The sequence below is a fragment of the Betta splendens genome, chromosome 15 (genome assembly GCF_900634795.4).
Source record: "Betta splendens chromosome 15, fBetSpl5.4, whole genome shotgun sequence".
NCBI classification, from domain to species: domain Eukaryota; kingdom Metazoa; phylum Chordata; class Actinopteri; order Anabantiformes; family Osphronemidae; genus Betta; species Betta splendens.
Window position 1 is genome coordinate 9,997,039 of NC_040895.2, and position 23,782 is coordinate 10,020,820.

General features: G+C 41.9%; 1 protein-coding gene across 4 annotated transcripts in view; it reads left to right on the plus strand.

Annotated features, from left to right (window-relative positions):
* Nucleotides 1-5,912: 5,912 nt before the first annotated feature.
* LOC114842078 (collagen alpha-1(XIX) chain) overlaps nt 5,913-23,782 on the plus strand; it is a 73,843-nt gene continuing 55,973 nt past the window's right edge. For 3 of the 4 annotated variants that reach the window (XM_055502314.1, XM_029127567.3, XM_055502316.1), the window contains exons 1-10: nt 5,913-6,077; nt 8,341-8,453; nt 8,799-8,873; nt 8,950-9,049; nt 13,077-13,200; nt 13,297-13,572; nt 13,887-13,967; nt 14,491-14,610; nt 18,314-18,358; nt 19,936-19,980. In XM_055502314.1, coding sequence (XP_055358289.1) covers nt 8,366-8,453; nt 8,799-8,873; nt 8,950-9,049; nt 13,077-13,200; nt 13,297-13,572; nt 13,887-13,967; nt 14,491-14,610; nt 18,314-18,358; nt 19,936-19,980 — 954 coding nt within the window. In that variant the 5' untranslated portion in view covers nt 5,913-6,077; nt 8,341-8,365. Of the gene's footprint in view, nt 6,078-6,430; nt 6,563-8,340; nt 8,454-8,798; nt 8,874-8,949; nt 9,050-13,076; nt 13,201-13,296; nt 13,573-13,886; nt 13,968-14,490; nt 14,611-18,313; nt 18,359-19,935; nt 19,981-23,782 lie in introns of those variants that run through there. The other variant, XM_055502315.1, reaches the window with a different exon arrangement.

The following is a 23,782-nucleotide window of genomic DNA, read 5'->3' on the forward strand; positions in this document are numbered from 1 at the left end:
GTTCCATTCAGAGGGGGATCCAAACTCAGGCAGCAATGGAACTGCATAAACTTTTCAGACTCTGTAAAAAGTGTAACTGTCAGAAGGAGTTTCTCGTTGCTCCTATACCAGGATCACCGCTCAGTCAGTTTAAAACGTATTTTGTATTCCAAGCTCCACACAAGGAATTTGTTGTCTTTTCATTCTACATTTCACAGTTTTAAGTGCATCATGTTAAAGATGTCTGCGCCACTTATGTAGTATATGGTTCCTTGAATTACAGCCATTTTAGAGTGTGCAGTCGTGCTTGTCTGGAATTACTGTGAGAAAATTAAATTACCACTTGAGTAATTACTTTTGCAAGGAGTAGACTATGACTGTCCGCGCTGACATTGAGATTCTAAAGTTTCTGAAAGTGAGAATAATACTTCTCTAAATCGTGTTGGGGGTAAATTAGTCTGTTACTAATTTGATCAAGGAACATTGTTACCATTTAATTACTTGGTCACTATTAGTTAAGACACTTTGAAATTCAACTGCCTAAAATCAATACCTCTAGATCTAAATTTTATTTATGGCTCTGACTTTAAACATTTTAATTAAACTAATGTGATTTCACCACTAATTATTCTCTTTCACATGGAAGGAACAGTCTTCTGTCAATGCATTCAACCTTTAAAAGCTGCAAATGCCTTTATCATGCAGCTTGGCGTTATGCCCTAATGGAGAGCATGTGCCAGGTTTTATAAAAGCCGAGAGTAAGTCACAGCAGGAGGTTTCTGTCCCTAAAAGATGAATTTGGGAATTGTTTCCTGTTCCACCGGTGTATTCTTGTCCTCATTTTAATTTCATAATGATACTGTACCATAGTCTGCTGAAAGGGTTACCGCAGCAAGCTGATCACAGACCCCAGTTACCACATTTTTATTTTCTCGAGAGGATGAGTGCTCTTGCAGCAGCATGATAGTATTTTATCCACCTTTCATCCACTCTTCTTTTTTTGACATCTAAACCAGCTTTCTCAACCAAGGAGAAGAGGGCAGGAGATGCTGCACAAATACTTCTAACTACAGTAATCCTGCCCTCTGATTTTTTCTTGTACTTCCAGATTTATTTCTCTGATTTGGTGAATAGACAGTGATGAAGCACGGGGATTACGGTAGGATTTGCAATGGGTGTACGTTGAAGGTCAATGCAATGTCAGCGTGCATTTTTCTCAGTTGAAGCTCAGACATTCTACAGCAGCTAGTAGTTCAGTGACTCTGCACATTCTAACCTTGACCATGGCGTTCGCAAAGTCGGGTGTGTAATATTTGCATTCGTGAACAGCATTTGATTATGCGGCTGAGCACTGTAGGTAAATGAATGTAAAACACTGTGTGAATATCACATCAGGCTGGTGGTAAACAGCATCAGCCACATTGATCAATGCCAGATTGCTGTGCAGACAGAAGATAAAGACGAAGCTGCTCAAAAGTAAAAGCATTAAATTCAATTCAAAATATCCCAGACACTCTACTGTACGCATGCCGCCTATAAATACTGTGTCTGGGAACTTTCTAAATGTAAAGTAAGATTTTCATTACCTTTGAAGAATTTATCTTTTTAGGCTTTTGACCCAACACATGTCTGCTCCCTGCCTGCACTTATTCATTGGGGTTCAAGCCCAAAAAAATGACTGTCCGAGGTGATATCAGACAGAATACATATAACCGATCAAATCAGCAACTACTTTTCTTTCATTAACGTTCAATAGATAGCTCAATTATACTGTGTGATCATATTTCAAGAATACCCCACAGGCCTACAGTGTAGCTTCGGGCTGAACTGACATTTTATTGTGTCTTTTTTTTTGTCTGAAAGCTTTCATGCCCAGGTGAGCTCTCAGAAGTGATGAATGAGACTCCTTAATGGCTTTTGTGATTTGTATGAGTACATGAAAAGTACACATCATCGGCTGCTTATGTGCGCATACAGATTAGTAACCCAAATTGTGCTGTCTTTTTCTAGTGCGTTGCCACATGTCAGTTTAGTAAATGATCCAGTAAAGCGGACAGGTGTTTTCCCTCTGAACCACTTCTACAGTAGAGACTTGACCGGCATAATGAAGATCTGAATACAGAGATTAGTATGTTTGTATTCAAGGCAAACAGCTGCTTGCTCAGCACAGTGTGTGCTGAGGCTTTAGATGCACCTTTTCCATGCATACTTATTATTACATCATTATGAGTAATGAAAAGGGTAAGAAACACAAAAGCGATAATCAGTTCGTCATGTTATGTAAACACCGAATGTTAATATTATACTGGCAACATGGGATGCAGCTTCTGTTATATCCTGACCCCTATTATTAAATGAGGATTAATAGAGTATTTAGATTTGATATATTACACTAATACACAATTTCTAGTTTCTAATTTATAGACCAAAATAAAACCTCCACCACTTAGAGACAGTGAAGTAGAGTTTAGCGGGGTAGTTAAGTATTGATGATCAATTATCACCTGATTGGCTGTTGGAGGACAGTTTGACAGATGCAGTTACTGTGGAGGCAAATATTGAGTTTAGAGGTAAGTGATACTTTACTGGTTGAAGGCAGCTTGATGGAACTTTTCCTGATTGTTACTCACTAAGGTGTCCACTACAGTTCTCTTCAGTTATGCTTTAATGATGTGTTATCAGGCAGTAGATAGCACTAAGTGCATGAAGCCCTTCTTTGCCTCTTAGCTTTTCAGTAGCTAAGCTACCAAAGCATTTCAGGCTAATTAGCTAGTTAGCCTCAGGAGGACTTGTACAGTACAACGCTGCATTGCTAATATGTTTTCTTTGTCAAGGTGCTTATTTCCTATAAACGCTGATGTGTCAAAACAACCCTGTATCTTAAAACTTGGTGTTTGTAAACTAAACAATCACGTTTTGGGGCAAAAATTATTTAGAAACATACTCTAATCACCTGTTTTAGTAATTAAACCTTATTCGGCTATTAGGACTTTTCATTTTTCGAAGTTGGATTCAGTTTTGGTTACAGACTGGGCTGAGTTAATTAAATACAACAATAAATACAACGTGTGATCAAATGCTAATTAAAATACAGTGTTTGTCCAACCAAACGTGTCCTGCCTGCAGCTCATCAGCACGTTGTAAGCGCCCAAGGTTTAAAAAACAACTCAGGAAACACTGCAGGGCAACGCTGGCGCTATGACTGGGATTATTTGTGAGGGATGTCAGGAAGGCTTCCAACATGTTAATATAATGTCTTAGAGTCAGAATAAACAAGACCATCTGTTTCTTTCAACATTTCTGTGTCTCTCTTCTTATCAGACTGAGGCTAAAATGCAGCGGTTCCCCAGGAATGTTAGAAGGATCTGAAGACATGCTTCACCCATTGGAATCAAATCTCTAATCTGCTCTGATTGATATTCTTTACTTCGAGTTTCTTCTTGTTAACCAGGCGTCTTGGACGGTTCAGGCTGTTTAACTTTTAATGACATGAATTGGAAAGAAAGGCTTCTTGGCTGTAGCTGCTGAGATTTCTATCGCTGCCTCAGTGGTGCAGACGCATTCCCTGGATGTGCCAAACAACTGCTCCGGCAGCTTTTCACGGCCGCGGGTCCTGTTTAAACCATAGTACCAACATTACCTTAACGCAAATAAATCACTGCATCGCGCCCGCCGCCATCCAGGCCAGGTGTGTTTGTCCACAGCTTTTCACAGCATCGTGAGTAGAGAACAAAGTTCCAAGCGATAGTTACACAGAATATTGATCTACTGTGCATTTAATAACATCTGGAATAACTACAAATGACATTCAGTGTATATTTAGCTTAATTTTTTGGCTGAAAATGGGATTTTTTCTTTATTTTAATAAGACTGGACTGATATGTAATATTATATAAAAAGCCATATTGATGTCATACTGTACAAGGAAATGTGAATCTGTCAGTCTTCACATACTTTACATTACCACTAAATTCCCTGTTTAACTTAACTTTTTTTATTTTTGTTTTAATACACAGAATATTTTTCAAAAGCCAGGAATGTGAAATATATTTTTAAGTCTCCTGTCAGCTTTATGGACCTTGATGTTTATGAGCTGTCACTCCAGTTAGGTGTGCTCAGAAGATTTACCTTGAAGCAGCAATTGTAGGTTGCATCTGTCACCTGTTTTACACTGACACGTTGCATCCATTCAGTGATAGCACAAGATGAAGCGACGGACTGACAGGAATGCTGTCCACCAAAAGCATTGTACTTGATGTTTATACATATAAATATTTATACTTATATATTTGTTTATGTCAAAACTAGTATTTTAGTTTGAGCTTTAACCAAAATTGCATAGCTAAAACACACAATAGTGTCACTTTTATTTTATTTTGGACCCCAAACTGTCCCCCACTAGATACATACTATGTACATATACTATGTACTGTATATATACTATGTACATATACTATGTACTGTACTGTATATATACTATGTATATATCCATTGCTGAGGCTGCCAAAGGAGAAAAATACTTCGCAATAATAATTTCGCAAGAAGATGAGTCAATGTTTTTTTCCAGAATAACCAGTCCCCAGACATCACACTGAACCATTTTCATTTCAAGCACTTTCTATAGCTGCACTGTTATAAGCGCTGTCATGTGGAATTTGATTGTTGCGACTGTACTTTATTACATGTCTGTGTGTATGAATGCAGATACAGAGAGTGTGCTCTTTTTCTTGAATGGACACTTCTTTCTCTAACTACAGAAGCTTTTTATGAATCCACTGTTGGTCGTAAAGTAAAACAAAAAGCCACGTGGGCACGACTCTCTAACATGCTCAGATGTGGACTCAGCACTGAGTAAAAAACATCAACTAGTCCTGAAATTTTGTGACAATGGAGGCTTTGCAGCTGAAAAGACAGCCTTTTGTTTGGAATGGATGTTCATAATATTGGAATTAACATACTCCCACCATCGCACACAGAGTGTCTTTTATGTTTAGCGCTATCTTTTATCTAAAAATACGCAATCCCACTGTCAGAAAAATCTCTTTTTCTCTTTTACACATTATGAGAACTGCTCGCGTCTCCTCATCCTCAGCAGAGGAACGTGGAGCCACCTGATCCACTCCTTTAACCGTTCCTCTTTGCCGCTTTGTTTGTTTTTATACCACTTGTGTGCGTCTGTGTGGCGAAGGGCTGCCTGCATACAATCATCTGTGTAAACAGTTATGTGCGTGGAGGCTGAGCACCTGTTTCTGTGGCCCCGGCGTCTTGAACTCTCGGTGTGATGTTTCAACAACAACGTAAAAGGGGACAAAGTACCTGCGCTTTAACCCTTGCCAAGTTTTCACAGCCCGTTTTAGTCTGAAATAATAATAGAACACAAGTGATGTGGTTTTAGTGGAACACATTTGGACATGAATGGGTTTTGAATAATGGGGGGATATAAAACCTCATGCCAGGCGTTGATTGACCCCAATTTGAACACTTACATTTCAACATGGGATTTATGCCTTTAATGAAATATGTGGCCGCAGCACCTGATTTTGCAGCTCTATTGTGGCGGAACCTCTATAGCCAGTTGTGCTGGTAATAACATGTCTGGGCTTTTGGCAGAAGCTTTTGATGAATAGATGAGTAGGGAGATGAATATGTGTTAAGACTTCCTTTGTATTGTTTGAATATTTACTTTATTGCTGTTTCTACCGCTAATACGTGAAATGAAGTCAGTTTAAAGGAAAGCAACGGGGCTTTCTATTCACGGGACTTGATAACATGATAATACATCAAACGGGGCTTAATTCCTGCACCTGGCTCTGTTTGTTTGAACTCCCGCTACGCATTAATTTCTCCTAATATAAAAGCTTTCAGTGCATGTTCCTGTCGTTTGCAGAAGTCTCTGTCTGTGCATTCAGTAATAATGACAGAGTGGGAGGGCCACTTGGTGCAACTAATAAGGACCGCGATCTAGCAGGCGATCCCACTGTGACTTTTATTTCCAAGTCCTGGAATCCGGAATCGGGCTGATCGCAATCACACATGGATTATGCGTCCTCTGCCGCTCTCTGTTTGGTTTTGCTTTAGTGGAAACTTTGTCGGCAACTGTGAGTATTTGCGGACCAGATTAATTAAGTTCGTTTTAAAAATCGGCGAAACGCACGTGTGCAGTGAATAGTAACAGCGTGTTAGTCTCTTAGTCCCTGTGCGAGTGGTACCTTTTCATATTTTGTCGCTGGGTTCGAGCGTTTGGGTATGTTTTTTACACATCATTTGATCTTTCTAACTTGTCGGGACACATGCCTCATAAACAGCTCATTTCTGATATGTGAGCGCTCCGCGGCAGTAAACATGCGCCGCGTTGCATCACTATTTCAAAACAAAGTGCGAAACGCGTCAGACGCTAAAAGAATATGAAGCGCGGCATCCCGCAAATTATTAAAAAATAAAAACAGCCAATCAGCGGCGACGCAGGGAAACACGCGTCTTTTCACTGATGAAACGCGTTGGATTGAAGTTGCATCGACCGAGAGACGCTGAATGATTGATACAGGATGAAGTAACTTTGCTGCCTACTGTTCAGAGTTGTGAGGTGTGTGTAAAGCGCCAATGCACGCACAAACATATACACAGTTTTATTCAATGCAGACTCAGCGCATGTGGCTGGAACCAGACACGTGAGTGTAAAACAGTCTTCACCAAGTTGACTCCTCAGAATTAGAATGAATAATTTAAACCGACTGACCGCGGGTTTGGCTTCAGTGCTGTATGTAGTCTGTGCATTAGCAGAAATGACAGGAATAACATTACACCTTCACACAGACAGGGAACGTGATACCTCTGTAGTCCTACTTGTCCATGGCTCGAGCTTGGTTGTAGTTGTAAGTGGTGGTCACTTCATCTGGGAGCGCCATGACGCCGCGGGCCTGCATGCAAACCTTTACGGTCCACTGGGAGAAAGCACAAGTGCTGGCAGCGCGGATGGGAAATTACCACTAGGGCAGAATTAATTTGGATAAGACAGTGGGAGATAAAGTGGGAGAGCATCAGGAAAAATACCATTGGTCACACTTTGTGAGACTGCGCATATAAATGAACTTAATGTGCTGTGGCAGTATTATGGGTCTTTGGAGGTCAGGTTTAGCGCCCAGCTGTCTTCAGCTGTTTCACATCTCTAGTCTTAATAGAAAAATGTGAACACGGTCCTGAATGTTCTAGCCTTTGTAACAGGCTCACAGCTACAGCACTGAGCAAACTATATTGCAGGTGCACAGCACTGTCATCTTACTCATTTTACTTTTGATTTGCCTCTATACTTTTGTAGCAAATGTATTTTTGTGTAATTATGTTGAGTGTTTTCTTTCTGTTGCTTTTTCTCAGTATTTTTGAAACAGATTTTAGTCGTTATTGTCATTTTGGAGCTGCACCTGTTGGATGTAAAGCGACTAGACGTGACATGACGTTACTGTACTTTATCAACTGTACTTCAAGGAGACGCCTGCCGTCCAGTGTGACTCTCAAAAAATCCTCGTCTCCTTCGCAATGGCATGAGTGCAATGCAGGGCATTTGATTTGGCACCACGCTGGAATGGTTTAGGAGTCCTAATTGTAACTGGAGGTTTCCATGTTTGAGCCTCGCATGTGATGTCCTTGATCAAGACGCCGCTGACAGCTCACAGATCAAAACACAGTGTTAATAGATTACTACGGAAAAAAGATCAAGGCTCTGGTATCATGACCAAGACTAGGCAAAAATACGAGGTGATCCAGTAATAATGTCTTTATACGCAGTAGATTTCTCCTAAAATTACGTTATGACACGTAATGTACAGGTAATTAGAGATAATGATGAAAGCGGAGGAAGGCCTGCTCCTTTTCAACTTGCTGCAACACTGTCATCCACGCGACTGTGGTTGAAGTCTAGCCGCCGTGTTGTCATTATCCCCTTGCGTTAGACAGGATCCTGCACAGATTAAATGCATCTGCGGCTCCGCAGCTAATTTGCAGCGATGACACTCAGACCTGATGAATTACAAACTGTCTGCGGAGAACAAAAGGCAGCCGCGCTCGCTAGTGAACGGCCGCAACTCCAACGTAAACAGAGCTCAGAGCGGCAGCGTGGACGTCTCCATTCATCACTGGGTGGCAGGTGTTCAAAAAAGCTAATGAATGGACTCAGAGGTGTGTTCTCCATGTTCTGTGACTCTACAGAATGTAAACACAGAAAGGGGCTTTAAAGGCATGTCAGTGAGGGATACGTAGTAAAAACAATAGAATAACAATTGAACCTATCGCTTATTGTGAAGCATGCGCTTCATTCGTAGTTTCACTAATACACCGTAATAGGAAGTATTGCTCTGTTTGCTGTAGGTTTTCCAGTGATCTAGTCGGAGCCATGATTTGCCTGCTGAGATGGACGGCTCTCCTTTGGATTATCAACTCTCTCCGCTGCAGTTTTGGAATGGCAGTGATTGAACAAACAGGTAGAGTTTGTGTGTTTGTGTTGTGTCTTTTTGTGCAGTGATGGATTTCTGTCACACGTGACTCACTCCTTTTAAAAAAACGATAAATTCTGTGCTTGTAAATAACAATAAGACACCAGTTACAGCTGATCTGTCTATAATAGTAATATACTGTCTATTTTATTATGATGAAGCAAAAACGCAGAGGGAATTAATTCATGATTCTGTGGATTATTGTCTTTGTTGTTACATTAGTGTAAATCAGTTCAAAATAAACATATATTGTGCATATTTATAATTCTGTAGTGCATGTAGGTACATTATATCTCATATAGGTAATATCTGTACCTGCTGGCTGTGCTCTAGATGTCTCGTGCCCCCCTCTGATGGTAGAGGACCACAGGTTCACGGATGTTTTAGATCGTCCCCTGCAGCTCACAGGTACGTACAGTACACAGTGGACAGAGCCGAGTCACTGCTATGTCGGCGTTGTAACAAGCTGCGACTGCGTTCACAGGATTTGATCTCACGGAGAGGTTCCTTCTCCGGAAGGGGACCGTCACAGAAGACCTGGAGTCATACCGTCTAGGAAGCAGTCCACTAATTAAGCCAACAAAGTGAGTAGTGTGTGTGTGAGTGTTATTTGCATAATGTGGATATATGTGTCATACTCTCCTAAGAGTGGCTGGCGATAACTCACAGGCTCAGTTCCTGGTGACGTCCCACTACTTCATTTCTGTCTGTCTATGAACTCTATCAATCTGTTGGTCATTCAGATTAACATCCAGGCTACTAAGTTTGGGAGTTAACGCCTCTAACTGATATATCCTGAAAAGATGTCATTACTCTTCTAGATTCTTGCGGTGAGGGCCGCGAGGAGCGTTTCCTAAAAACGCTGTAGTTACAGTATATCTGTGTTTCGTGAAACGGGCAGTACATTAATCCCGCTCACACAAAAGCTCCATTTGCCTCGGCTAATAAGAGAAGGCATCGAGGTGCCACAGAGAATCATTTGTAAAGAATTATTATATGCTGAGCTCCTCCTAGAAATCTCCAAAGCCAAAGAAAGGGACACATTTTAATACTTTAAAATGAATGGGCACAAATCTATGTGCATGTGTAATAAGACGGAAATATTATAGCTACATAACACATTAAGGTCTTTTATGATTGACCTCCATGTCCTTTTAGCTGCTCTGTGACCTTCAAACTGACATATTGATGTACTATAGGACTTTGAATTGAATCTAATATTTATTAGTGTCTGCTGCTTTAACGTCTAGTTATTCTTAGAAGTAAGAACACGCCCTGGAGCGTATGGGACTCTGGTGGTAACCAAATTTGGCTTTACAGTGATGCTTTGCATTGTAGAAAGCCTGCTTGGAGATGCTCATTGTTTTGTGTCCTTAGGTTGTAAATGTGAAAGGGAACACTTTGTCATTCTTCCGGGAGGGGAGGGTATTTTTAGTATTTTTACATGACACGCAGCTGTAAACATTTACTGCCACTCTCTCTCTGGCTAGGTGAGAGAATCTTCGAGCCAGGTGATTTGTGATCTGCCTCCCTGTTCAGTCAGCCAGCCCAAAATACATTTACTTCAGCCCTTCCCTCAGTCTGGGCCCATAGATGCTGGTTCTCAATGACACTGCTGACAGTGTCATTGGTTATAGTGGTGAGACTGCGATCCCTCTCATATCCAATTATCTAAGTACTTTGACAGGCGATACTGCATGTCAGCTGAGGAAGGAAGGCGAGTGCAATTGCATGAAGCCGAAGTGCCTCAGCCACTAAAACACTGCTCACTTAACTTGCAGCATATGCAGTGGCTGCTCCGCTCTCTAGATATTGTTAATATTCTGCCTGGTCCTCGGCTCGCGTGTACATTGTGGCGCTGAGACCACAGTGACACATTCAGGAAACAACTGTGTGAGACTGTTTAAGATACTGTAGTTCTGAAAGTGCAGTGGAATCAGGCGTTCCTCTAAATGTCTACTGCATGTGACTCTTATGAAAACAATTAGTAACAGTAATGTGAAGGGGGGATAGTAATCCTGACGTGTAAATGTAGGGGGTTTGAAACATAGCAGTGATTAAAGCTGAGATATGTTTGTGTTTGTTTATGAGTCTGTGGCTTCAGAGGGTTTTTATTGGGCCTTTGGATAAAAAAACAGTGAGAGCTTTTCTATCAGCACTGTACAGCTCCAGTACAGTAACATGCATCTGAAGGTGCAGTACTCACTTATTAGTAGAGAAATACACTTTATCATGGCTTTATTTATAAGGAAATTGTCCTGCAAGTGTATTTATTTTATTGCATGTCCTGTAGTCCTTGTGGCACATTGCAGTAACAACATTATCGCCTCACTGGGCAGAGAAATACTGGGATGATGCTGTTGTACTAGTCGTCTTACAGATCCCACTTTGCGTGTGTTTACTGGTAAAATATAGCATTTGATTTGTCCCAGTCAGTGGCGGTCTTCAGACAGGTTCCTGCTGAGCGGACGCTACCCTTCAAGCACGAATGATGCATTTCGTGTATGAACGGACATGGCTGAGCCTACTTTGATCTGCTGGGGGGGCAGTGTCCGTGGTCGGGGGGGGAGCCAACTAGGCTCTCATTCAGGGTTTTGATTGTTTCAGCTACAGCGATCTGATTCCTCCGAGTCCTTTAAAAGCCCAGTGCTGGGCAGGATTTCCTCCAGGCCGGGGCACCAAACCAGGAGATTCTCCAGCAGACTGGTCGTGTTGCTGTGACATTCTGTCAAACTATCGCTCCTGATTATACAAGTGGTAGTTTCAGCCAAGCAAGTGTGCGTTGTCCAAGACATGATCCAGGACCGCTGAGTGTTTCCAGAAAGCGCGAGGCCATTACTTATGACAATGGAAAAAACTGATTGGGACTCTGGGCACCTTTAGCACAGCTCTGTGATCTTTCATAATACACCACCCTCCCTTTTTATTTCCTTACTGCTGTGGGTGTTTCCCTAAGTGAACTTGCTACCAGCCAGGCTCCATTACTTCACATTTCAGATTCCACCCAAACAGCACATTACTTGATGAATGTAATTCACGAACCATTTACATTTATTAAAATATTTGACAGTGCAAATTAGCTGCGCATACAGTAAATGGGACTTGTGGCAGCGCTGGCGGTGACACTTACTGTATATCGTAAAGGTGTTGGCACTGTACAGTAACAGGGGAGCGGGAAAAACATACAATACACGTTTAAGTTTTTCTCACTACAGTTAATTATCACTTCTACAGAAAGTGATAGGCGGCAAGCACTAATTAACTAGAAGTGGTATTGGCTCATGCAGTGTTTTTTAAAGGTGTTTTAACATATCTACATCCAAAACAGGCTGCTACACAATGTAATGAACCTCAAGCCTGTGGGCCTGCAGGAATCAGCTGTGCCAGGTTCAGGAGAAACAGACGTGGTTGAGACTTTGTAAAGACAACTGAAGGGACCTAACTCAGTCATATTTAAGCTGTCTAAATTCAATGTGTTTGGTATAAAGAGTTACTGTACAGGGAGTATGGAAATAGTCAGCATCCACTTTGTTTTATAAACCCTGGTTTTTATGAATGGCCATGCCATGTTTCCTGCTGAGTTGTAGCTGAAATAGTCCTTTAGCCCTTGGGCAACAAATAACCTTCCCAGTCCTCAGGCCTCTCACAGAAGCGTTGGGGTTTTTGGGGAGCTTTAACTCGGTGTATTCATCATTTTAGTCATGTACCATTTACAGTGAAAACCCCACGAATTGGAGGGACACAATGGAAGAGGGTGTGACGCTCCGAGAGAATAGGAGATGATATATTGGAGTGAAAACTAATTTCCAACCTGTCTGAAGAAACTCTCTCTCCCTCCCCCAGGCTGTGCTCTGCCTTCTCAATGACCTTATCATTGCATTATTATTATTTTTGCTGATCTTGATTTATTATGTTTATGCTCTTCCACTCTTTACTGTTAATCTGAGTCGGGCGCTAGGGGTAGGGTTAGAGTATTGTGAAGGTTGCAATGCTGTTTTTCTATGCATTAGATAAAATTAGGGACAGAGTGCAGGTGTGGGCCGCGAGCTGAGTTACTGAGCATTGTCTAATTCATTTGAGAGCGGGTATGATTTGAAATATGGTATTGTTTTTCCTATAGATATTTCCCATGGATATGTTTTTCTCAGCCGGAATGCATTTTCAGTTATAAACACAAAATAGTTTCGGTGTAGCGCTGCTGCTGAGGTCACGCACACACTGTAAAACTATGGCAGCATCACATCGCACGAGGCCTGTGTGACCCTGTAATGTAGCACACGGTGTCCTGGGGAGGTAAAAGATTGGCTTTGGATCAATTTCTATATATTTTCATTATGGGAATGACAAGGAAGCCAGAAGGAAACTCATCAAGCTAAATGGAATCAATTTCCTCAGGTTTACTTATGTGAATATGTGCAGCAGGAGAACACTGATATTTTTATTGATCATTGAAATTTATTGGTTCATTGTTCAGGTGTTTAAGGCTTTAAAAGAGTTTATTTCAGAGAAAGAACACTGTACTGTATTAATTCTGTATTTTCTTAGTGATTCTTCATTACAACATTTACAGTATTATTTTAATTCTGTAATTATGCTGCATGATGTTTTTAGGTCAATATTTCCAAATGGACTTTCAAGTGAATACTCTCTTGTGACCATCTTCCGAGTAAGACGGACGACAAGAAAAGATCGCTGGTATCTTTTCCAGATGTTCGACCAAACAGGAAGTAGTCAGGTGGGCCTTGTGTGTATCAATGTAATATTGCAGTTTCAGATGTGTTGGACTATAATTATGTGTAGTACTTCTGTTTTCCTCTTATTTCCTCCTCAGGTATCTGTAGTGGTTGATGGTGGTAAAAAGGTGATCGAGTTTTCCTCCCAGGACCTGGAAAAAAACCCTATGCGCTACACATTTAGGAGCCGTGACCTACATGCCCTTTACGATCGCCAGTGGCACAAGCTTAGCATTTCAGTACAGACCAACATCGTATCCATTTACATGGACTGCAAGCTAATAGAAAAGAGGCTGACTGAGGAGAAGATCAGCATTGACATCAATGGGCGCACTCTCATCACCACACGCATAGAAGATGGAAGACCTGTAGATGTATGTAGTTAATTGTCTAATAACATATTAACGATAGACTTACAATAGGGTATGGCGTCCTAAAAAAGTAAAGGTCATCTTTGCCATTTGAACAGAATCTAAATAGTAGCAATAACAGCCAACTTTCAGTTCTTGCAAAGATTTTTTTGCAAAAGTTTGTAGAGTTTGAGTTTTGCTGTGAAGCTGCTGCAAATCGTGCAGGAGCTGAAACCTGTATGATGATGAACAGCGAGGAAGAGAAAAAGGCTTTGATGTGTTGATGAAAGTATTGTATGATGCCGCATCGACCCGTTAATGAGAGCTCTTCTTCACAGATCGAACTGAAACAGATTCTTATCTTCTGTGACCCTTATATGGCTGAGATGGAAAGCTGCTGTGAACTGCTGGACCCAAGGGTAAAATTACTTAATATGATACTGAAGTGTTTGCATATGTTGTTTATGAGAGACTTTATGAATACATGGCAGCCCTTTATAACTAAAGATTAAAAATTTAGCTACGATATTGTTCGCCTTCAAAGGTCAGTGAGTAAGCATGTGCCAGATGTCTTGATGTTGTCCAGGGAAGCCCCAACCCCCAGAGAGTATCTTCCATTGTTGTATAATCAATAGGAGCTAATGTTACAGTGATTTTAAATGGAGGAGTGACCCTTGCCCTCTTACAATTGCATGTCTCTGTAAGCATGGTGTCATTTCAGGTTAATGTTACTCCTGGACTTCAGGGAATTTTAACAGTCTTAGTCTGTTTAGGCCCCTGATCACAGTATGATTGACTTCAAATCAACAATTCAGCAAGAAGATGCCAAAAAAAAACTCACGTTGTAGTAGCTTGAGTCAAGTGTGTGGTAATGCATTGTAGTTTGAAGGTGCTTTCTCAAAGAATGAGTCTCTAAATGGTGAAATCTCTCTATTGATTCAGTGTGAAGCCAAGACGACATTTAATGGGACTTCCCCACCCCCGGTTACAGAGCAGCTCCCCCAGATGCTGTCACAGCCAGCCTCAAAGTCACTGGAGAGATGTCAGTGTCCAGCTGAAAAGGTACGATCAATTCCACAAGAAGGGGTCTAATTGAGTGAGTGTAATGTGTGATGTACCTGGAAAAAACACAAATTTGCACAGCACATACTCAGAGTTTACAGGCACCGCACAGTCAATTAAAGCCCAATTCAAAGGATTCGTTTAAATTAAAAAGTAATGCTAAGTCAGTATTGGCTTTAGAGACGCTTGTAAGGTCTGAATAATAAAGAGAGGAAAAGGTTATTTCTGCCAAATCGTCATGTTCTGCGGTCAACGATGCTACCGTGCTAAGAGGTCAGAGGTCAGTCAGAGGCCTGATCACTAGGAGACCAAATGTAGTTTATAATGCAGATCCGCGCCCATTGACACCTCTGTAGGCAGGTGGCACCGTAGATGCCGAGTCAGAGTGAGCGGGTGCTGTGTCAGGTGGAGCACGGCGAAAACAAACGAGCCCCCAAACGCCCGGACGAGAAAGTGTGATTTTTCACTAGATGACATTAAATTACAAATGACATCATTTGGAGCCTGAAATCCCCTGTAAGCTGTCCATAGGAGGCTAAAAATAGAGTGCATTTGACTAGAAAACAGGTCCAGAGATGATGGTACGTGTGGTGGGACTGTGTCCCTGATAAGACCAGATGGCTTTTGGGGTCAGTGTCTTAATTACTGTCGCGTGGCTGTGGGATTAAGATATGCAGGAACCACTTATTCCTAGAGCAGTCTTTAAATCATTCATACAGGTTGAACACAGCACTGGAATTTATTATGAAAGTATTATTTTAACTGAGGACACTGTGATTTGTTCTTGCTTATTACCTATTACTTACTACAACTACTCTATCCATCCATCATCCAAAGCGCTTATCCCTGTAAGAGCTAAGAGGTTGCTGGGGCCAATCCCAGCGTACGCCCCAGACAGGTCGCCAGTCACAGGGCCTCACACAGTATAAAGGCAGACAACCATCCACACTCACGGACAATTTAGAGTGTCCAATTAACCCAATGCAGTCATTTCAATGACACTATATTGGAACCAGTAGTATGTTAAGTATGTTGCTGGTGCCACCGATTAACGACTGGCTGCTGAGTTAGAATGTGTCTGGCAGTTTAACATTTCTCTTGTTCTCAGTATGTCGGGCAGTAGCTTTGCTTGGTGGTTCAGTGTGAGGTTTGAGCTGAGACACAAATGTTTTATCACCTGTGTACAAAAAGCACGTTTTGAGTGTACTTACAGTACTGTAGTAGTCGATTGCAGTAACCAACAGTACTGTAAACTGTAATATTTTTCCCGTTATTGCATCAGGCCCTGTCTTGTGCTTTGAGTCAGTGGCTCATACTGTTAACACCTGAAATCTAATTTCAGGTCTCCAGAGAATCAATAGTTGGCACCGTTTATTTACTTATTGAACAACAAAATTCATAACAAATCCTATTACAGTCTTGAATACAAAATCAATGAAGGCTGAACAACATGATGTAGGACTAGGATTCAGGAGTAAGCCCTCCTAATGGCAGCAAACTGGTGCGATCAGCAATCAGATGGTGAAATCCCACTACACAACATACAGTACATGCATATAACTACAGGTACAGCACAGAGAGAGCCAGCAAACAAAAGCCCTGAGCTCATCTGTGATGCAGACTGGCCGTACTGTGACAGCTTGGTTCTAAGCGGCCGCTTCTGGAACTGGTTCCATTGGTTTCATTCTTGATAGTCACAATCAATTTCCAGGTGTAGATACTGTAAACGAGTTCTCCAGAGAAATGGATCAGAATCCAAAGCACCTTGTTAACTCAATAAAGATCTTGATCTGAAGGCGATAGGATGTTTCAATATTGTAGTCTGGCCAAATCAAGCTGAAGGCCTGCGGAGATCGAAGAGAGACGCTCACAGTAAAAAAAACAACTAAAGGAGGCTGCAATCAAAGCCCTCAACAGCACATTAGGGGTTAGGACACAATACGGGAGCAGCAAGCAGAGAGCTGTGTTTAGGTAATGAGTCATATCACTACTTTAACATGCATAAAAGACAGCAACACTCACTCAAGCAGCGCTCATTAGACATTAGACACACAGTTTATTGTTCGTAAGCAGCTGGATCGCAGTCCTGATTTTTGAAAGGCGAGAAAAATAAAACAGTCAATTACGAAGTGAGATATGAGATTTGCAGATGTGCCGCCACCACTGAGGTAAAAAACTGCAATCGCGGCCATTTTGAGCCATCTGTATAATTTGTGCGGCGCGTTGTTTTGTTTCATTCAATTTGACCCTGTTACACATTTCTTCACTCTCTGATAAAATCGGTATTAATACAGTAGGAGCACATCTACCGTAGGAAAGTAAATACTGAGAATAAGGTAAGATGAGCCGACATACTGTAAGAACCTGTACAGTATAATGCTGCTTCACTTGTCATTGCAGGGATTAATCAAACCCATCTGGGCAATTTGGAGCATTTAAAACACACACAATGGGAAGTGCAGGCCAGTCACTGTGACCTACACACAGCGCTTCCTGGGAAAGTGTGTGGGGATTACAGTAACTGTGTTACTCCAACAGAAAGTACTGTCCTGCATTACAGTGTGAATTTGATGACGGATTCTAATGCACTGCAAAGGGATTAAACTGCTATGATTAATCCAGAATCCCTCAGGAAATTGAACAGATAAGTAGTGGGTTATATGAATGCAGCTTACTTGAAAAGAAATCCATTTTCTATGGCCTTGCACATAAACCCTGGTATTACTAGATTTACAGTTCTGGCATATACATGCAGAGGAAAAAAAGCCCAGGCGTAATGGTAAAATTAAAACTTTTTCCCTTTTACAATACCCTTAATTTGTTTTGTAGCTTTTACACCTCTCGTGCACTTACAGCTTGCATTTTCAATTACTGTAATCTAATTGAATTTATTCCTATTGCACCTCCACAGCGAGCAACATCAGGAATCACATTCAAAAGACTTTATCATTCACTGCAGAAACCCTCCATTGTTTTTATTGTCCTCATCAGTATTAATATATTTCTCACAGAACTCAAAGCATAATGAATTATTTGGTGTTTTTGATTACATCACCAGCTTTGTTGGTGTCTTTCACACACGACACACATTTTCCTAGATGTGCATATTTTAAAGAAGATTGGGTTTGTTTTCTAAAGGGAAACATGGGATCAAACGGTTCGTAATTCAGGCTTTAGACCTGGCAGTAGGTTTGTCTTTACTAGTCTATTGGGCTCTCACAAATGGAGCTTGTAATGAAGATGTGACCATGAATGGGTATCATGTTTAATTAGCTCCTTAGCTTGCAGCAAGTTCTGCGTTTGTTCAATTTGTTGAATAACTATCCACCTCCATCTTCCCTCTCCTAGCAACGTAGTGGACGATGTGTCTCTTCCTCATTGTGTCGTCCTCCATTGCCCTGCACTCATCTATGCCCCTAAAACAATAGGGCTTTTATTCCCTTATCTTTTCCTGTGGTATTTTTTAATTGCATGATTATTAATATAACACAATGGGCCATTAACAAAGATCAAGTGTGTGCTTTCCAGTTGCTGGGAAATAGTATCCTGACCTGCAGCTGCTGAGCCACTGTGTCAGCGAGAACTTACGGAACAGCTGTGGAACCAAGATCACTGTTGAAATGACAAACCTTCATAAAGCCGTTCACTAATGCGCGAACGAGAGACCTTTCACTAAGCGTTGTGTGCCTTGTTTCTGTCGCAGGGAGACACCGGGGACGTCGGCCTTTCTGGAAGCCCAGGACAAACGGTAGGTTATGCCGCAGCAACAGCCGGAAATCTTAATCTCACCCCGTAGAGCTGTAACTTTTACTGCGCGGTTGTTGGATTCAGTGAACGGCTCAGTTGTTTGTTTGGTGATTTACAGAACCTGCAGGCGCCTCTCGCTTAGATCATTTTATAAACTCATTGGACTGAATTATTGGGTTGCTTTATAAGCGTTGACTCACTGAAAACGAAGCCGTCGCGCAATCACATTAACCCAAGAGCTGTGGAACCTGGTTGGTGCGTGGACGACTCTTCCTGCTGCATAACAGGGGCCCAGTGCTCCTGGTTTGGCCCGGTGCCCCGCTGGATCCCCCCCCATGGGGATCATGTCCCTGTCAGAGCTCTAGCAGCTTCTACTAGATGGTCTGGCTGTCTGGCCAGAGGGGGGTTGGGCCGTAACTGAGCGTCTCAGTCACGGCCTCTCACTGAAGCTCCTCTCTGTTGACTTGCATAATCCGGAGCCGTCTAAATGCTACAGAGGAGGAAGGGTGGCAGACATTGCGGCTGTATGAACTTGAACGTCAAAATCAGCAAAAAACATGCACAGGAGTTGTTTAATAGGCAATTAAATGCTGTATAACATTTAAACATTAACTATTTGCTACTAGGATTAATAAGCATCAAATTATCATCTCCACCACTTTTTTACTGTAATAGCCTCATAGTTTTAATCTACAGAAACAAGAGGGTTTGGGACAGTAATGCCACAAACAACAATAGGAATACATACTGTAATGTATTGCTGCAATTGCATTCAAAACTGCAAATTGTTCTGTTGCAGTATCTGCATTAGCAGTTAACAGGCTCATTCCTGGATGTGGACGTCAACTCAATCCTGGACCTACGTCCATTGAGGCTGTTGAGCTCTCTGTGCGGTGACACATTTGCTCATGAACCTTGATACATATAATATGGGATAACCCTTAACGGCTCCCTCTCACTGCTGTTTGGAGATGAGGTTCAGGGGCCAAATGAAGCTTTTCTGTTACACAACAGTGCACAAGAACAGTCGACATCAAGAGCGGCAGCCGTGCCATTGATATTGATGCCAATGCACAGCACAGTGTCCTGCTGTTCTCAGTGAAAGCTGTTTGTATATGCTGTGTATTACACTGACGCTGCTCAGTGGGAACATGCTGTGTACTGCAGCTCTAGACTGTTTCATTCAGCTGGCAATATACAGTAATATGTATATGATTAGCTCCACTGTGGATGGTACAGGTGTAATAACGGAGGCAGCTTCCAAGAACCCGCATCCGTTTCCAGCAGAATGAGTGTAAAGCAGATGCCTGCAGCTGCAGCAGGTCACGTGAGGTCTTCACAGTATTAAACCTATGGAAATCAGTCTTTATTCACATTCTATGTACTTTGCTAAAACTACATTATAATGATGCGCTAAGCTCTGGTGTTTTGGTGCGACTTTGTATCCGTGATCCTGCAAGTGCTGTTAAAATAAACGCACACGCTGTGTGTAAAGGTGCAAAAATGATTTAACTGGGAACTTTTCAAGTTTTTTTCTACCCCCCCTTCGTCTTTTAACTTTCATTCTTGTCATTTCAGGGGGAACTTGGATCAAAAGGGCAAAAGGGAATCGATGGAGAGAAGGTAAGTACCACTATCTGCAGCAGACATATATTCCATACATTGCGCATCAGCCACATCCAGTTTCGTCAGGGAATCAATTCTTATAGGCTTTTCATTTTGTGTGATGCCCTGGGGGTAGGGGATTTTTTTGTGTGTTGCTGTTTCAGGTGCCTGTCATATCTGAAGTATCCTTCTGTTTTGTAGTCTGCAACGTCCTTCTGCACTAAAATTAATTGATACACATACTGGGCCTGGCATACTAATGGACTAAACTAATTTTTCAAATTACTGTAAGTCCTTCCGTGTCATTTCAGGTTAGACTTTATTGCACACTCTTTAATCTGACTGCAGTGATGAACAAAATGTATGTGATGTACAGTAAGCCACAGCAGAAAGTACGAGTTATAAATGGACATGCATCAAAAATTCTCCCTTGATCTTAGTGGAATTGTTTTAGCTTCAAGTACATTAGAGTGCATAGCTTTAAAGTATTAGATAGATCAAAGTGTGGTTTTCACTGTAAAGCGTTTGTTTGGCCACAATCTCAGTAAATGGCAGCTGTGCAGATGGTCAGTTTAAAGTGGCTTAGTAAAGTAAAGACTCATCATCATCTCCCTCTGGAGCAGAGAAACAGCTGCCGCAGATTTCAGAGGCCCTGTGTGCAGAACTTTACATTGGCCTTCCAGTAACCCAGCTCAAAGCCTATTGACCAATACCAGTTAGTAAATATGCTCGGATGGAGTAAAATAGAAGCGCTGTCATGGATGTGTCCTATCTGTGGTACAGTGTAGTGACATCAGTGCATCTGATCATCTGATCAAGTGGGTAAAACACATTTTCTATTTGTTCCTCGTGTGCCGTCTGTCTTTCTCATCTGTTGGAATATTTCAAAAATGAAAACACAGATGACTGCATTCAGAAAATTAAATTTAGGTTCAGTGATTACAAGGAACAGAACTGGCAGGTTTTAGTCTGTCTTCACGCAACTAGATCGGTTTTGTTCTGTGGCAAGCAGCTCCTTGACGTCATGTGTGTGTTTGCATCTGAATGAGGCGATTAAGTTTATTTGCATTTGCAATTTGAATAAGAGTCAAACCACCTGACTAGAAATTACCTCAATTCATAGAGAGCAGTTACTGTATGTTACACAACCTGCGTCAGAACGTGAACGCACACCATCCATCCCTTTATCCTGATTTGCTCCCGGTGCCGCAGCGAACAGAAGAAAGCGTGGCCGAGCGCCTGAACGCCTCGTCACTCGCTGGGTCGCCCCGGGCTCCCGTTGACTGGACGCCAGTGGTACATAAACTGGAAACAGCTGGAAGCTTGTTAAGTCTGTGTCGCTGAACCGTTTCCAAGAAAGTCAGCTGCCTAAAGTTTGCTAGTTGTCACAGAGCAATGTGCTTCCATGTCAGTGAGGACCTACAGAACTGTACACAGAACAAGCCTAAACACTTCAATTTTATAGTTTATGATCCTGAGCAGATTGTATATTTTTCACTTTTAGGATGTTACTCATGTGTAAAGTGAACCAAGAAGTTAATTATGCATTTAATTGAATATAATACCTGACATGCAAACATGTGTAGGCTTTGTTTGTGTTGTTGTGTTGAGGTAATTGTGATTAATTTGTGATAATTTCACACAAAAATGAACCAGAGCTTCTTGTTAACTTCAGTATTTTTATCATTATTGTATCATCAACATACTAATGGGCCTGTTTCAGCAATTCATCACAAGTATAATGTTACTCTTCCACGAGCTCTTTTGGAAATTATGTAAAAGCAAGAAAATCTAATCCAAACCCAGATCTAAAAGAGTCTCGCTTCCCATGAAATGACAGCATGAATCCAGCTCTGATAGGAAGTTCATCATCAGTCTATCCCACAGCCGCGCTCTTTGCTGTGATTTATTTTATTCCTTGACCTTACGCATGTAATTGATTTAGATTAGTTTGAAGGCAGGACACTGAAATAAAAGATATGACGTAACCTAACCCAGCGTCTCATCTGTGAGCACGGCACAGAACAAGATGAATGGATATAAAACCCGAGCTCCCCGGTGCCTCCTCCAACGATAAGTGATGAGAGTCATCCACTGAATATGGCTGCAATAAGCCTGCGATAAGACGGCTCCTTTTTAACCGCTTAATCAATTCCTAAGAGCCTTAGATTTACCAGAGATGTGCTTTAAAACACCTGGATTGTACGTAGATGTTAATGGATTTCAGGCCAGTTACTTACTGGGACCTGCTCCTTCACTGCCGTTAGCTCATACACCGCTTTTAAAGCTCGTATGTTATTTAAGGCCGGCGTTGACACCTGAGAGGGCAGAATTCTATGTATGAGCATGTGATCTGGGATCGCTTTGCAGAGACGTGTCCTGCGGGGCCGAAGGAGCGCGAGCCGTGTCATCTCGAGGCTAATCAAAGTTTCACTTGCATATACATCCATTCAGTTCAGCTGAAGAGTGAAAAGGCATAAAGCATGTCTTGGAAAGAGAAGTAGCAGGAGATGCTAGACCTCTGGACTGGAGGTCCCTGCTCAGTGTCCCGTTGTTGTGGCTCCCTTCGTAAACTATTCAGTCAGTCCAATAGACCTGTGTGTCGGAGTGAATGCGATTAGTCCTATAGCAAAGCGTATGTGACGGCGTTTTGCTGAGCGAATGGAAAGTCACAAAAGGCATTTCCTGCTGTAACCTCCCTGGCATCCGTGGGCGGGCGCTCAACATATCTATGTTACTTAGAGATCCTGTTCCACAGAGCTTTAAAGGCCCGTCGGCCAGTTTAACAGCATTTCCCCCGACACAGAGTTCAGAATGCGGAGTGTAGCTGGTAGTTTATTTAGCATTTCCCCCCAATACAGCAAACCCAGGTTAGGATGCTTACATTGTGTACAGCAGCTACAACTTGCAGTCATTCTACCTCTTGTCAGACAAGGACACTGAACCGCGGTGGCTGCCGTCGGTAAAAGGTAGAAGTTAGAAGCACACATAATTAGACTGCATTTGTACAGTACATCCGTGCTTCTCTGCTGCTGCTTTGGTTCTTTTTTTCGTGCTGGGGATTTGCCAGATTGTTTTGCGGCCCCGCCGCTGCAGGAGGGACGAGACACAGTGGTGTGTGTAATTAGCAGGCAAATGTACACAGCTCCCCACAGTGTTCTGACCTCGTGCTGCAGGAATGACAGCCGCGCAGCCCAAGCCCAGCGCATCCGCGGCCCCTTCGCTTCCTTCAGCCTCCCCTGTAAACACAACAAAGCCCCCAGCTTGTAACAAACACAACAATATGTCCGGGCCCAGTCAGCGCTTCCATCCGTCTCACTCTGCTCACAGGCTCAGGAGATCAGCCAATGATGAAGTGCTTCCTATCGCAGAAGCAAAATGTATGTGATGTGTATAATTTAGTCATTTAATTTAATGCTGGTCAGATTGGAACTTCACTGATTTCTTTAGTTGCTTTGCAAACAACAAAGTGCTTCACTGTAGAACAAACTAAAACAAAAATGCAAAATTCATATATATTAGGAAACATAAATGATTTGTTTCCTTTCTAAGCTTTGTTCTCTGTTGATTTAAAGCCTTAGCTGTGCTTCTATTTACCTGATAACAAAATTATTGTCTGGGGTCAGGAGAGAAACAGGATTGAGACTGAGGGTTCTGTCACAGGTGCAGAAAAACTTGCTGACATTGGTTGTTTTAGCAATAACAGCACAAAAGGTCCAGGAACCTAACACAACCCTTGTTATGTAAATACAGTAGTTGTTTTTTTACATATTGATCATCTGCCCTTTTATTGAATTAGTGAGTCAACTGTCAGGAACCT